The sequence below is a fragment of the Marmota monax genome, unplaced genomic scaffold, assembly GCF_021218885.2.
Source record: "Marmota monax isolate L192 unplaced genomic scaffold, Marmota_monax_Labrador192_F-V1.1 WCK01_AAM20220418_F8-fsc00007, whole genome shotgun sequence".
Classification (NCBI taxonomy): domain Eukaryota; kingdom Metazoa; phylum Chordata; class Mammalia; order Rodentia; family Sciuridae; genus Marmota; species Marmota monax.
This window is the reverse complement of record NW_026692781.1, coordinates 1,341,941-1,357,351: the sequence shown is the minus strand read 5'-3', so window position 1 is coordinate 1,357,351 and position 15,411 is coordinate 1,341,941. Positions and strand designations below refer to the sequence as shown.

The 15,411-nt window shown below is 38.0% G+C and overlaps 1 protein-coding gene across 2 annotated transcripts in view; it reads left to right on the top strand.

Annotated features, from left to right (window-relative positions):
• Positions 1-14,335: 14,335 nt before the first annotated feature.
• Ttc21b (tetratricopeptide repeat domain 21B) overlaps positions 14,336-15,411 on the top strand; it is a 68,076-nt gene continuing 67,000 nt past the window's right edge. For both annotated transcript variants that reach the window (XM_046447485.2, XM_046447484.2), the window contains exon 1: positions 14,336-14,474. In XM_046447485.2, the coding sequence (XP_046303441.1) occupies positions 14,454-14,474 (21 nt within the window). In that variant the 5' untranslated portion in view covers positions 14,336-14,453. The remainder of the gene's footprint in view (positions 14,475-15,411) is intronic.

The window sequence follows — 15,411 nt, the reverse complement described above, 5'->3', positions numbered from 1 at the left end:
TCCTTCAAGCTCTTTAAGATAAATTGTGCCTCTCTCAGGTTCAAATATGAAACCAATGATGAATCTTATTCTTCAAAGTACCATTTCTTTCTCTTTAATGCTTTCAGATATTGTGTTTACCAGTTTACAGGTAGCTTAACTCAACCATCTTTATTTTATAAGGCTTCATCATATTTATATATCTTAGAATTTGATGGTGATGAACGTTACCACCTGCTCTTTAAAACTGTGCCCCCCCTCTTCTCTTTTTCTTTCCATAAAACTATTCCATCCTTGCCTAGCACTGTGGAGTATGCCTGTAATCTCAGTGACAGCAGAGGCTTAGGCAGGATGATTGCAGGGTCCAAACCAGCCTCAGCAATTTAGTGAGACACTTAGCAACTTAATGAAACCCTATGTCAAAATATAAAAGGACTGGGGATATACCTCAGTGGCAAGGTAACCCTAGGTTCAATCCCCATTAAAACAAATAAACACCCTACATCATCCTAGGCCTCCTCTCTTATCTTATCTTTGAGTCTTTGCTTTTACCCTTTACTGATTTTTTTCTCTCCTTTTGGATTTATACTGCAGCATTGATCTTTTAGATGAAATGGTGCTGCAGTTCCAATTGTCTTTTAGTACTGACAGATTCGGCTGCCACATTCAACTTAATATTTCTAAAACTAATGTCTCCATATTCTAATTCTTGTTTGCCAGAAATCCACCTGCTTTCCCAACATCTGTTATCTTCAAATTATTATTCTAATTCAACAAAAGAAATAAGTTTAAGTTACAGAGTCTATTGAGGAATGGATGAATAACTATATAAAAATAGAGAAGGTTATAACTGGTAACTTCTGATCTGAGTTATAAAGAATAGGAAGGGTAGGACAGCCCTCACAGTAAAAATGTCCTGGAATAGTGGTCAAAAGCATACATACACTCTAGAGGTATATCACCTTGATTCAAATACCAGCTCTGCTGAGAGTACTAAAAAATTAAAAAGCCTTGAAAATTTCCTTCACCTCTCTTTGTCTCAATTTTATTATCAGTGAAATGGTAATAATAATTTCTGTGAAGACTCAATGAGTTAGTAGAAGTAACAATTTCAGATCAACAGTTTCACGTAGATAATCATGACTGTACAAGTACGTATTTTGATAATTATAACCCCAAACAAATGAAAATGAGCACCAGGTAGGCATGTCTAAAGCATTTGTAATGGTTCAGTATTTACTACAGTGAGAAATGAATAGTGTCGGTAACTGGGATATAAGAAGGGCCACATGATAAAGGGTCTTAACTGCATGGTGGGGGCTTTGCTGATGAAGACTGTTTGAATGTTTGTGAAGGTAGAGCAGGGAGGTGGGGCGTGGGCAGGTTTTAACTTTTAAAGTAAAAGAAATAGAAAGCAGCAACACAATTTAAGAAGCTACTGAGAGAAGACAGGCATTGAATAATAAGACAAAAGCCTGAAATTATCTTCTTCATCTGTCTTTTACCCAGTGAAACCAACCCTAGCTTTCAGTATTCAGTGAGAGCTGTCTTGTATCTTATTATTGGAAGAGGATTTTCTGTCTTGTGAATTTCCATGGGATTTTGAAGTATATGTCCAACTTGAAACCTTAAAGAAAGTAGAAGAAAAATATGAATAACTATGGTAAAACAACATGAATAAGCCAGGACTCTTCCAGGCAACCAGGACATGAGAAGCCACTTTACTGCCCTTAATCTGCCTTGCCATGACATTTGGAGCTCAGAATTCCTCTCTTCTTCTCTTTTCCTCATCTTCCACTGTGCTCATGTGGTGCCTGAGAGGCAAAGATGATTCTTTACAGTCCTTTGCTAAATAGGGTGCTCAGTAGGTATTTAGTAAATGAGAAAAGTGGTTATCTTAAAATTATTTGAAATAATTCTTTTGAAAAATTATTTATCTTTCTAAAATATTTTTCCTTTACTTACATCCTATATAAGAGGTCTGTCATTATGTGCAACATGTGTAAAGTAAAAGCATCATAAGATTTGCAAATAAAAATGAACTTTGGTATATTATAGTCATATTGACTATATAAAACAAAACTTAAATGAATGTATATTACATGAATTAAAATACATGCACTACCTACAAAGAAATAGACACAGAATTATGTGTGGGAATAGGTTAAAAAATTGTATATTTTTATACATTTATATATTGTATTTATAGATATTTTTAAGACATGAATCCATAAATTAATTTAACTCTTTGGAACTTAAGGGTTGTATATTACTCACCTCATTCTTCCCTGTGGTGGAACTATTGAGCTTGCCATTTTAAATTTATTCTTCTAAAAGGAATTAGATTTTCTGGATCTTGTTTTCTCTTCAACATGACTTGGCCTCATTCTTATCTGCATTATTAATGTTCATCTTTCATCAAGGATGGTGAAGAAATGTCTTGTTCAGCAGGATTTCTTGCAGTCACAGAAAACAAAAATTTCGAAAGACAAACAAATTGTGCCTTTGGTAAGTCTCAGCCATAAGTAAAACTATTTGCTCTACCTTAGGGAGATTGTCTACCAAATTATACTAATAAGCTGAGACAGATAAAATTGTAGAGAAGAGAGTAACTGTTAAGTTTTTGAATGTATGAACATATAAAGAAGTGGATGGTAGAATTTGGAGCAAGTGGTTAAAATACCCAGAAACATTTCTCTCAGATAAGAAAAAAGTGAGAAATAACATATTTGTATGCAGTAGAGGTTGTCCTATCTGTCATAGGCTATGATTTGATAGCATAAAATTAATTAGACTTGAATCATATGAAATTTTGCATAAAACTAGCTAGGTATGTCCCAGAACAGTATGACAGTTCCCTTTCTCCACACCAAAACCTAGATATTTCCATGGCCTTTTCCTTAATCTATGCCTTAAATTTCTAAATCAATAGCATGGAAACTCCAGAAGTGTTCCAAGTCTCTGGGCCTACCACATAATCCTTCTCACCTTTCAGTATACTTAGAATAGTTGTTGTTTTTAACTCACCTAATTATAAAATGTAGATGCATGCGTCTGTTTGCTAACACTTAGAATGAGATAGAAGACAGCTATAGCAAGCTCTCCCAAGACGACTGTGATCAGGCAAGTTTAGGAAGCCCTTGTTTTGTGGTAGGTAGCCAGGTAAGTTTCAAAAAACCCATCCTCAGTTGACTGTGGTATGCAATCAATACAACAATCAAAAGTCAGAATGTGCTGGCATTACTAAGTAGCCATCCTGAATCAGAGTTTAGTTCTGAATACTATTACAGGCTCAAGGACTTCTCAGCAACATGGTTGAGTAAATTTTTTAAAAATATCTTACTCTTTAGCATACATGATTTGTATTTACTAATAGAAAAGGTGCTCTAACATCGGGGACACAATGATTTCATACTGAGCTTTGCAAAAGTCCATCTTCCTGCCCTAAGTGAAATACCTAAGCATTGGGATGAAGGATTCCACAAATAGGACATCGGAACTGTCCCAGGCAACTGGTGGTCATTTATGATCTGATCTACCAATATAAAAGAGATCATGGAAGAAAAATCAAGTCCAAGTTACATTACTATTCCAAATAGGGAACTATTGTCTTGGCTGGGATAATATCTTATGATAAACAAAATAATTAAATAGTAATGATGGTTTTTACTTATCCCTAAGTCTTGCCTAATTCTTCATAGGTCTTTGTGTCAGGCATATACAATTTTTAGAAATTCGTATAGTTTTCTTGGTTGGGCTGTAAAAATAATACATATCTATTATTGAGGAAAAAACCTAAAATAGTACAAAAAATATAGAGTACTATTGTTCTACTCTGCACTTAGAATACTTTCTTACTTAGATAAACATTTTTTATTATTATAAGTAATATTTTATATATTGTCTTATGTTTTGACTTTTTAATTATTATGTCTTGGGAATTTTTTCATGTGGCATATATAAATATATAGCTCATTCTTTTTAAATAATACAGAATATTATAGACTTAATCAACCAAGCACTTATTGACAAACAATAAGATTTTTCCACTTTTGCTCCATATCAAGTAAGGGTGTAATGAATATAATTGTTCCTGAACAGCAATCTGTGTTGTACAATCTATGAGCATTTCTGTTGGATAAATCTATGAGACTGAATTTTTACATGAAAAACATTCAGTCTATTTTATATTACATAGTGGATTAGATGAAGGTGATTCTCATTAGGACAAAGTTCATTATAGGATGCTGTTTATATTTTTGTCATGTAACATCTCTTCTAGAACAAATGGTTCTACAGCATAACATCTGTGAGGGCAGAAACCATGTCTGTCTTCTACTGTATAGAACAATGCCTGGCATCGCACTATTTAAAAAGTTGAATGACCTACAAACTTGAATAGAAATTGTACCCTGTGCTGGAAACTTCCTTAAAGATATCTTGAAATTTAGGAAAACAGAAACATAAAGCCAATAATGCTTTCTTTTTAAGTGAACCTGCCACAAAATGGTATGCACAATAATATCATTTTTTAGATGGTGGGAAGCTGCATAAACATGATTGCTTGAAAAAATAGCTGACTTGAGAATGATAGTGAAGACAGTTTTATACTGAAGAGTTAAGGTGTCTAGGATGATAAAACTGAATACAGAGACTGGGGACTTATAAACAACAGAGATTTGTTTCTCACATTCTAGAGAATGGTAGTTTTAGATCAAGGTTCTAGCAGATTCGGTATTTGGTGAGAGGCCACTTCTTGTTCATAGGTGGCCATCTTCTTACTATGTCATCACGTGGCAGAAGGGCATAGAGCCCTCCAGATCTCTTTTATAATGGTACTAATCTCATTAATAATGGTTCTACCAAACTCTCCCATCAGATACCACCACACTGAGGGTAGGATTTCAACACATCAACAACCAGTCTATAACATTCCACACCTGTCCCCTCCCCCAATTTATGTCTATCTCACATACAAAATATATTCATTGCATGCTAATAACCACAAAAGTCTTAACTCATTCCAGTGTCAACTTTAAAGTATAATATCAAAGTCTCATCTAAATGAGATACAAGTGAGTTTCAAGGTAGAGTTCACTCTGAGAAAAATTCCTCTCCTGCTGTGAACCTATGAAACAAAACATTATGTACTTCCAAAATGCAATGATGGGACAATAATAGAAGAGGCATTTCCATTCCAAAAGGAAGCAATAAGAAGAAACCTGACAAGTCTCAAGTGCCAAATCTAACAGGGCAGATGACTTTAAAACTTAAGGCTTGGGAATAACCCTCCTCAGCAAGATGCTCTGCTTCCTGTATCTACTCAGATAGGAGTCCCACCTTCTGGACACAGAGGGACACCAGTTCCAGCCCTGCCGCAGTCTGGCTGGGCACAAAATCACGAGCCACTCACAGCCTTGTAGATTCAAACAGCAAGTCTTTATTCCCAACCTCTCACCGGCACTCTACACGCACGTTCTGGGGAAAATCCACACCTCCACCGGGCTCTGCATCCCAAAATACTCTCTGAATCCCGTGAGAACTCAAGGGAACTCAAGGAGTGGGCAGGCGCCTGAGGCAGCAGGGTCCACCTTAAACCTGGAACCGCCCTAAACCCAAGGAGTGGGCGTCTGAGGCAGCAGGATACTCCCTATTCCCAGCAGGATACACCCTAAACCTGGACCCACCCTGGTCCTTGAGCAGGGTCACCTTTCTCAAACATTCATGCAATGTCACTGCAAATGACCTGGGTCCAAGGCAAGCCCATTTCCACAATGAAGAGTCCTCCCTCTAAGCAACATTGGGTAGGCTGACAAAGAAATTGCCATGCTTCATTCCTACTTGGCTATGGCTCTCAGCACAGCCCCATGGTTTTGGGTGGAAGCTCTCTTGTCCATTTAAAGGAAGACAATGGTCTCCCCTCTACCCTTTAGAAATTGAAGAGTCAGGCCCGATGATCTCCAAATTGCCTTCAAGGTCACTCTTCCTTTCTCTTGAATAATAACACATGTTCATTGTTAGATATGTCGTATGATCCTGTCCAGTAAAATCTAAGAAGTCCAACAGTTTTTCTCTGCTCTTTCCCACCTCTTTTTCCTCAGTTCAAACTGTCAGTTTTTCTGTTAGGATGACTGACTAAGTTCATGGTTCATACTTTGTCAAAGGATTGCTTGGCCACATCCTTAGTGTTTTCTCCCAGCAGGTTGTCTTACTGTTTTTAATATGGCTAGACAGAAAATTTTCCAAATGTTCAAATTCTGGTTCTTTTTTCTTACGTCATTTCTCTGTTCTCAAATTTTACGATAAGCAATTGGGAGAATTAGGCTGCTTCTTCAACACTTAAACTTCAACATGTAGGGATTTCCTTCAACAGAAACCTAATTTCATAGCTTGCAAGTTCTACCTTCCACAAAACAATCAAACATGAGCACAATGGAGGTAATTTTTTTTTTTTTGCCATTCTATAACAAAAATCTCTTTTCCTCCAATGTCTGACAGCACGTTCCTCATTTCCAACTGAAACCTCATCAGAATGTCCTTTTCAGTCCAGATTCCTACCAACATTCTATTCAGGATGACTTAGGGAGACTCTAAGAAGATTGAAGCATTCTCTATCCTTTTCTTCTTTTCTTTCTGGGCCTTCATCAGAATCACCTTTAACAATCATAGTAATACAGCCTTTTTTTGCCTGCACTTCAAAACTCTTACCAATCCCATCCATTATTAAGCTCCAACGCTGTTTCTGCCTCTTTAGATATATAACAGTACTTCCTGTTATATTGTTATATTTATTGGCACAAATATTTGTATGTATGGATGGATTTATTTATTTATTTATTTGTGTGTGCATGTTACCATAGCAGAACACTATAAACTGAGTGATTTGAAATTAAAAAAATGATTTAGTTCTCACAGTTCTGTAGGCTATAAGTCTGTTTTCAAAGCTCTAGCAGACTTGCTGTCTGAAAGTGCTGTCTTCCTTATTCATGTATGTCCATCTTTTTGCTGTGTCCCCACTGTGTAGCAGTGAAGTAGATCTCCAAAAGTATCTTTTAAGGGCACTGCTGTAATTGATATCAGATTTGTCCCCCAAAAGCTCATATGTAGAAGTCTTGGTCCCCAGTGCAGCAGCATTCTGAGACGTAAGGCCTTTGGAAGGTGATCACATTATGAGGGATCTGACCTCATTAGGGTTTTAATTTTTTGGTGGGTTCATAATTTAATGGGCTACTGTGAGGTGGTGAACATGTAGATGGTAAAGGCTAGTTGGAGGAGGTATGTCATTAGGGGCGTGCCCTTAAAGGCTGTTTTGTCCTTGGTCTCCTCTTCGTTCTCATTGCTTCATGGCCAACATGGGATGAGAATCTTTGCTCCACTGAATTCTCCCTGCCCATGATGTTCTGCCTTGTCACAAGCCCATGGTAATGGGCCCAAGTGACCACAGACTGAAACCTCTGAATCTTTTAGACAAGATCTTTTGTTTCTCTCAGTGATTTTGTCACAGTGTTGGAAAACTGACAAACTAAGGCACTGATATCATTCATGAGGGCTCAGCTACATGACCAAATCGCCTTCTCCAAAAGTCCCACTTTTAGAGGTCATCACATTGGAAGTTATGATTTCAATGTATGAATTTGGAAAAGATGCAAATAATTGACACTATGCAAATACTACTGCACATTTGATGCCACTCAATTCCTACTTGTCCTATGAATTGATAAGTAGGAAACATAATTCAATTACCTATGAAGAAGTATACTTAAAAGAAGTTAATCTCATTCAGTAATAAGGTTTTTATTTTAAAACAATGAGACTATAGCACATTATTTCTCAGATAAAAATTATCTCCATTTTTTTACATTACAGTAGCAAAACACGAATTTTGTAACAAAATCAAGACTACAGAATTTACATAGAAAATGAGAGTCCTAAAGCTAAATACTATTAAAACTTATTTCATACTATTTTGAAGAATTGTGATTATACATACCCATAAATCAGAAAATTTTACTTAACCTTTCAAACTTCTAAAACTACTGTTTCTCAATCACTTTTCCAGAAGCCCAGAAATGTTGTTTTCTGAAAGAATATTTAATACCTGACCCAATCATTTATCTTTTCCATAGATTTGAAAATAAGAATTTTCAAGATCCATTCTAGTTTCAGAACATTATTTTACTGAGAATAAAGTCAATTTCTGGTGTATAAAAAACCAAACGACCATAATTAACATGGTAAATCAAGTAAACCTCACGAGTTTTGTAGATTTTTGAAACAATAGACAAAGGATATTTCCTCAGCAGGAATAACTGCTCTCTATGTATTGATTTGCTGTAATAATTGTCTGGAGAGAAAAGATATAATAGATATAACAATATAATATATATGACAATATAATAGAAGGTCATCCAATTATTAAAAAACTGGGGAAGATGGTTTTCCTCAACTCTGCTCTGTGAAGCTATGTGTCATCAGAATCTCATGACTCAGTCTTTTAATTCACCCTAAAATAGAACCACACTCTGGAACACCAAGGAAAAAATTTAGTCTCCTTGGTATTGTCTGAATTATATTTGGAGATCAATTATGTATTTTAGGGTTTGCCACATTCAGGGACAAATCTCGAGGGCTTTTCCTGTACCAATAGTTTGGGGACACACCTTTGTCCAAACCTAAGCTAATTTATTTTCAGAAGCCATTAAAGTGTTTTGATTGTAAACCTCATTGACATGTCCCTTCGTGTGCAACTTCACTTTATCTACAGAGAAATGATGACTCTCCATATTTTCTTACTATTGACATTCCAAAACGGTAAACTCACATACAACCTTCATATGCTAGACAAAAGCCTACTATTAGTAGAGCATCTAAATTCATGTTTGTGTGAATTATATGATGAGGAGAGTTTGGTCAAAAAATAGCCTTAATACCAAATATTAAGTCTTTTACTAACCCAGTGACTCTCAAAATGTGATCCCAAGATGAGCAGCATCAGCATCATTTAGTTACTTGTTAGAAATTTATATATTTGTTTATCCCCACTGACTTAGAACCTCTGCAGGTGGAGGCACAGCCACCTGCATTTACCTCCTCCTGGGTGGTTCTGATGTGTACTCAAGTTTGAAAAGCACAACTCTAAAAACCTTCTTTGTTTTATGCATGGGGCAACAATGTCCCCCAGTGGCCAAAAACATGTATATTATTTTTTTGAAGTAAATATTTTCATACACTGTATTTAAAATGATTTCCAAATACTGTCTTAAAATTCCAAATACTGTTTTAAAATTTATATGTGCAAGAAATTTTTACTTCTTTTCCTTCTTTTTAATTTAATTAAATCCAAAACTGACTGAACATCATTCCTATGGATTGGCAGGAAATTATTTTATTTATTTATTTTTTAATATGAGGTTTTGTTGTGTTTCTCAGCTGGTCTTGAACTTCTGGGCACAAGTGATCCTCCAGCCTCAGCCTCCCAACTATCTGGAACTACAGATATACATCACACCTAGCTCAGGAAACTAATTCTTATTCTTATGACACTCTTTTCTCCCAACTTAATAAGAATCCAAAAGATGTATATGATGTTCAGATATGGGAGAATTAAAACTTGCACATATTTAGTAGGTACAGTGTAATATTTTAGTATAAGTTTATAAGGCGTACTGATCAAATCACCTCCTTATCATTACTTTGTGTTTGGAGACTTTGAGAACCTCTTTCTAACGAACTATTAATAAAATATATAATAGGTTATTGTGATGGCCACACCACTCTGTTTCAGAACACTAGAATTTATTACATCTATCCAATAGTGCTTTGGGTACTTATTCAACCTCAATCTATCACCTTCCCAGACTTCCTGGCCTCTACTAATCACAATTCTCCATTCTAATGGATTTAGTGTTACATGTAGTAACAACTTATGAAAAACTGTGAAACAAGTTTTAGCAGTATTTATCTTTAGACTTCTAATTTTCTCTATCTTGGACTGTCAGTACAAAACTATGAGCTAAATAAAACCTCATTTCTGTAAAGAAATAGCTTCAAGTAGGATGCTATAGCAAAAGAAAATGGACTAATACACTTGCATGACTGATTATTTAAAAATTTCATTTAAGTTTAATGCTACTTTAAACATTTTGAACAGTCTCATGTGGCTAGTAGCCATCTTCCTGAGCAGCACAGTTCTTAAAACTTTGATTTTACCTTGATACAAAAACACTAAGGTTGTAGCTATGTACTAAAAATAGGGAGACTAGACAAATATGGAGAGCCACACAAAAACAGCCTTTCAAAAATGTTCTCTGGTGAGGAGTATATAGGGGGTTCATTATACTCTTTAACTTTTCCATGTGAGTTTTAGTTCTCAAAATTAAAATTGAAGAAAAACATACTGCCAGCAATTACAACCAAGTTACAAGGGGATTCATGAACAAGGATCTCCCACAGAGTCTGTTCAGCCAATTTAGATAAGTGGAAAGGCTGATGAGAAGGACTCGCACATGAGAAATCAGGAGTTAAACATAAAAAGAGACAGCCTAGACATTTTGGAGTGAAAAAAAAAAAAAAAAAAAACAATCTTAGCTGTCAGGAGGAAACATTGCCTCTGCCTTCAGGCATAACTCTAGATGGGAAAGATTCTCTTCCAAAGGGAGATGGAGTCAGGCCCAGAACTAAATAGAGAGAATGATGCATGCATCAGTGTCAAGTGATCATTTGATGAGCTCCTGGCCTAATTTCTTATAGGAAATGCAAACTGGCAGAACTAGAGGGATTTGGGGCAAGCAAGTTGAACCAAGCTACAAAGAGGCATGAAGGAAGGCAGAATATGCCTCTCTGTAATATGCCACTTTGGCATAAGAATAATTTTGAGTTAAAAACTTAAAAAACAGCAGAGGCAAGAAGAGCATTCCAATCTCTTCTTTTATTCCTGAAAACAGAAGATAAAAACTCTTATGTGGGAGATGTCCTTTCTGAACTGACAGAAAAAACAAACAAACATACAAACAAAAAAACCTTATTTTCCTCATAAGCAGTACAGACCTAAAATAACTTTTCTCTTCCTTTAGCCTCCCCACAGTTTTCTTTGAGTTTCTTTTACTTTTGCCTACACCAGAAACATCTAATTTTACTGTTTTCTTTTAATTTGAATATATGATGAGATAATATATAGAGAGGTAGATCATTATAAAAATTGGGGATAAGGATACCAAACACAGAAATACATGATTAAAAAGACATATCACTTTAAAGTACAAAAAAGGGGGGGGGGGAGAAAAGAAAAAGAAAGGATACATCATTGCTATACAATTTGCTAAATGCTTATGGGATCAATACTGTGCTATGTTTGGAGTAGCTAGGAGTACAAGGATTATAGCCAACAGGTTTTCAGCACTTCCCCTACACCTAATGCCACTCTGTGCTTTAACTATTATTCATTTAAGCTGGGCATGGTGGCCTAGGCTGGTGATCCTAATTACTCAGGAGGCTGAGGAGGGAGGATCACTTCAGCCCATGAATTCCAAACCAGACAGAGCCACACAGTGGGATGTCATCTCAAACAAACAAAAAAAGTTAACATTTGATATTCTTAACAATCTTACAAGGTAATAGCCTTACTTTACAGTTGAAGCTTAGAAAATTTAGGTAACGTTTCCAAGTGAATGGCTAGTGAATGGTGGTATTAAGGTACTAATGCTGATGACCTGTCTCCAGTGACCACCATACCATACTTCCTGACTTTCAGGTGGGTGCTCATCATCCAGTTGATAAGAATAGACAAACAATACACCATATCCACAGTACAAGGGAGAGATAAGTACAGCAGTTTGTTTTCATATGTGTGGTATTTGGGATTGAAGCAGGGACTTATGCATTTCAGGGAAGGACTCTACCCCCTGGCTACATCCTGAGCCCCACTGTAAATCTTACACAGCACTATGAACTTAATGGAAATTATGGCTTATATTATGTCTTTTATGCATCAAGAACTTTTTATGCCTGCTAGGCATTTTATTTCTTTAGTTAAGAAGGAAAATTAAGCTCAGGAAAATTAGTTCCCTAAGTCACAAAAGTGAACAGCATACAGGAGGTTCACCCCAGGTCTGGGAGCCCATATTCTTGCCACTACCACATGCTCTCTTTCATGTCCATCCAATTATGGTGATCCCTAGAGGCTTCAAAGAGAACTAGATCTGAGATGAAAGAGTAGGTTTTGCCAGGTGAAGAAAGAATTTGGATCACAGTAAGGGAAAACATTCCCAAAAGAAGAATAGCTGTCCCATTGGTCTGGAATAAAGGTTCCTTGAAGGGAACAGAAGGCATAAGCATTAATATGACAATCAGGTGAGGCATCTTGGATGTCAGTTCATAGCCAAACAAAAGAACCAATAAAATATATGTGCTAAGGAATATACTGACTTTTCAGAGAAAAACAGAATTTTCTACAATTGTCTTACATGAGACCTTATCAAGGAACACCATTACTGTGAGTGCCAAAAAGTAGGTTTAATCCAACCAATACTCACGAAGTGCCAGGCATGGTGTTTTATGCTAAATGATTTAACCTTAGAATGAAATTCAGTGAAAGAAATTTTACAAGGTATCCGGATGCAGTCTTCCAGTAGTCTGACTCAGCCCAATTTTAGAATTGAGAGATTTCAGAAAAGTAGGTTGATCATCTATTTCTTTAACCATGATCATTAGACAGTTTCTTCCAGATGAACTATTCCCATGGAACCAAAAGTTTACGGTTCACAATTACACACTTTGTTGAGCATGTTGGCTTGTGGCATTCTCTGCTGCATACACAATGCAGATTAACCCAGTTTTTGAAAATCAGACCAGTAGTTATTACCAGCTGTCTATCATGACAAATGTCTAGCTGGACTATGAATATTGAAAACAAGTCTCATGAAAATTGTATGTGCCCCACTGGATGGAATGTACTTTAAAGGAAAACAAACAAACAAAAAATATTGCTTTGCTTTAAAGCCTGGGTAATATCTACCCTTTCTCTAAAGACTGTCGTTACATAACCTACTGGCAGAAAATACAGTTAATGTTCATAGACTCCCGCGTTAGTGTTCTGTCACTGTGACAAACACCTGACATAAACGACTTAGAAGGAAGTTAGGTAGGCTCAGTTTCAGAAGTTGCAGTCCATGTCAGTTGGCCTTGCTATTTAGGGGGTGTCGCAGCACATGATACCATGATGGGAACATGGTAGAAGAGGCCTGCCCACTTATTGGTGGCCAGGAAGCAACTAAAGAAAGAAGAAGGAGACAGGGTCCCAACATTCTCTTCAAGGGCATTTCCCAATGACCTAACTTCTTTCCACTAGGCCCCAGCTTCTAAGGGTTCTACCACATGCTGGTGACCCAAGTCTCCAACACATGATCCTTTGGGGGCATTCTAGAACCAAACTACAGCAACTCCTTAAATAACTTAAAAATCTCAAAAAGGTAATTACTACCATTACTACTAAAGTAAGATAATTATCACGATGCTAGAAATTTGGAACTCACTAAAATGATTCTACCAAGATTACCTAAATTTCAAACCTTATGCACAATTTTTAAAGTCTCTTCAAGCAGACACAGAAACTCTCTTATCTCATTATATTTCAATTTAACTCTTGAAGGAATTTACGAGTAGCTGACAATTTGCATAGGGATTAATTTTATCCTCAGTTTAAAATCAGCAGTATCATCACACACACACACACAAACACACACACACACGTTTACCTCATTTATCCCTATCATTATCAGAGCTAGTAAAAACGTGCCAATTTAATATGCATTCTAATTGTAAGAAACACAGGAGTGCAACAATGCCTGCAAAGATGTAAAGCGGACCAAAGAAGCTCATCACATTTCTGTCAGGAATTTGCGATTTCTCTGCGCCACCTTGTGGCCATCGTGCAACCACTACACGTGAAAGTTGACCGTGTTGTCCTGCGCTGGTCAAGCCTGCACCAACCGCATTGCGGAAATCGGCTTCCGCGTAAATGTTCAGAAAAATGGAGTCCTTTGTTGTCAATGAAGGGAGACAGACTAGTCCCTCTCTCTGCTTCTTCCACCATTTTCTTATTCCTTAATTCCATATCCTCAGCCCGCTTACCCGCGCTCCTCCCCCCGGCCATTCCCAGTTCGACTTCCTTTTCCAACCCCACCACAAAGTCGCGCTCCTTTTCCTAATCCGGGTCCTCCCGGGTCGCCCTCACAGCCCTCCCTCTGGGTCCCCTCCTACGTCGCTCCGCGCCCCCCGCAATCCCTGCCATAAGGACCGCCCCTCTCCCGCTCGTAGCCAATGGCGGAGTGGCCCCGCCCCGACTCGCCCCGCCCCTCCGCCGCTCCCGGAGTGCGAGCCCGCTGGGGCCTGGGCGGCCCGGACTGAGCCCCTAGCCCTTCGGCGGGGGCTGCGGGGAGCGCACCCTTTGCGTTCGAACTCTCTGCATAGCGGGAGCCATGGATTCGCAGGGGCTGAAGGTGAGCGGAAGGACGGGGGTTGCATTGCGGGATGGCGATGGAGTGGGGGCGTGGACAGCGCTGGGTGGGCTCGGCAAGGCGGTTATTACCTGCTGTGCCGCTGCTGCCTGATTGGTAGGTGCCACCAGCCCGACCCCGTAGGCCTGTAGCCTACGCTGCCTGGTGGTCCTGGGGAACCCCGCTTGGGATGTTGAGGTCGGGCCAGCACCCCCTTCCCCGCCCCCCCCCCCCCCCCCCCCGGGCGCGCTGCTTCTGGCAAGTCTTTGGTGTTCTAGTCCCCACCCTGTTCTTAGTGCTTACTTTTACTTGTATATTTTTGCTAGGAAAGTGTGGGTAGCATTTGACCTGCGCCTCCAGGTGCGATTAAGAACTTAGAGCAAACTAGTGTCCGATCACCCATTGGATAGTAAAAAGAGCACAAAGTGTACATGAAATCAATGAAAGACATGAAGCTTAAAAACTGGAAGGAGTCTTTACTTTAGGTTGGTGGTTTTTCTATTAATCACCTATTCATCCACTTGGCATATATTTAATGACGGCCAGCTTCACAAATGATATAAAGCAGAGATGAGATTTGAAAATTTCAAATTTCCTTTTTGGATGATGAGCTTCTCTGCATTTGCTCACTCAGTCACTTGTTCAGATAGTATTTATGGACTTGTCTCTGTATGTTCCTTAGAAGTTGGAGCTGGCCACGAGCAGCACAGATTCATAGCTTGTACATTTACAGATTTTATAGTCTAATGCTCCAGGAAAGCCTTAGGTCATTTAACATTATTTATTGAATGCATCCTACTGCTCTGGCAGTATTCTCAGCATGAAGATATTGCAGTAAAACTAAGAAAACTTTGAATCTTGGACCTTTCATTTGAGTAGGAGGAATAAAACTATAAGCAGGGACTCTGTCATGTGTACATTGTAGCTAGAAAGCAGCCAT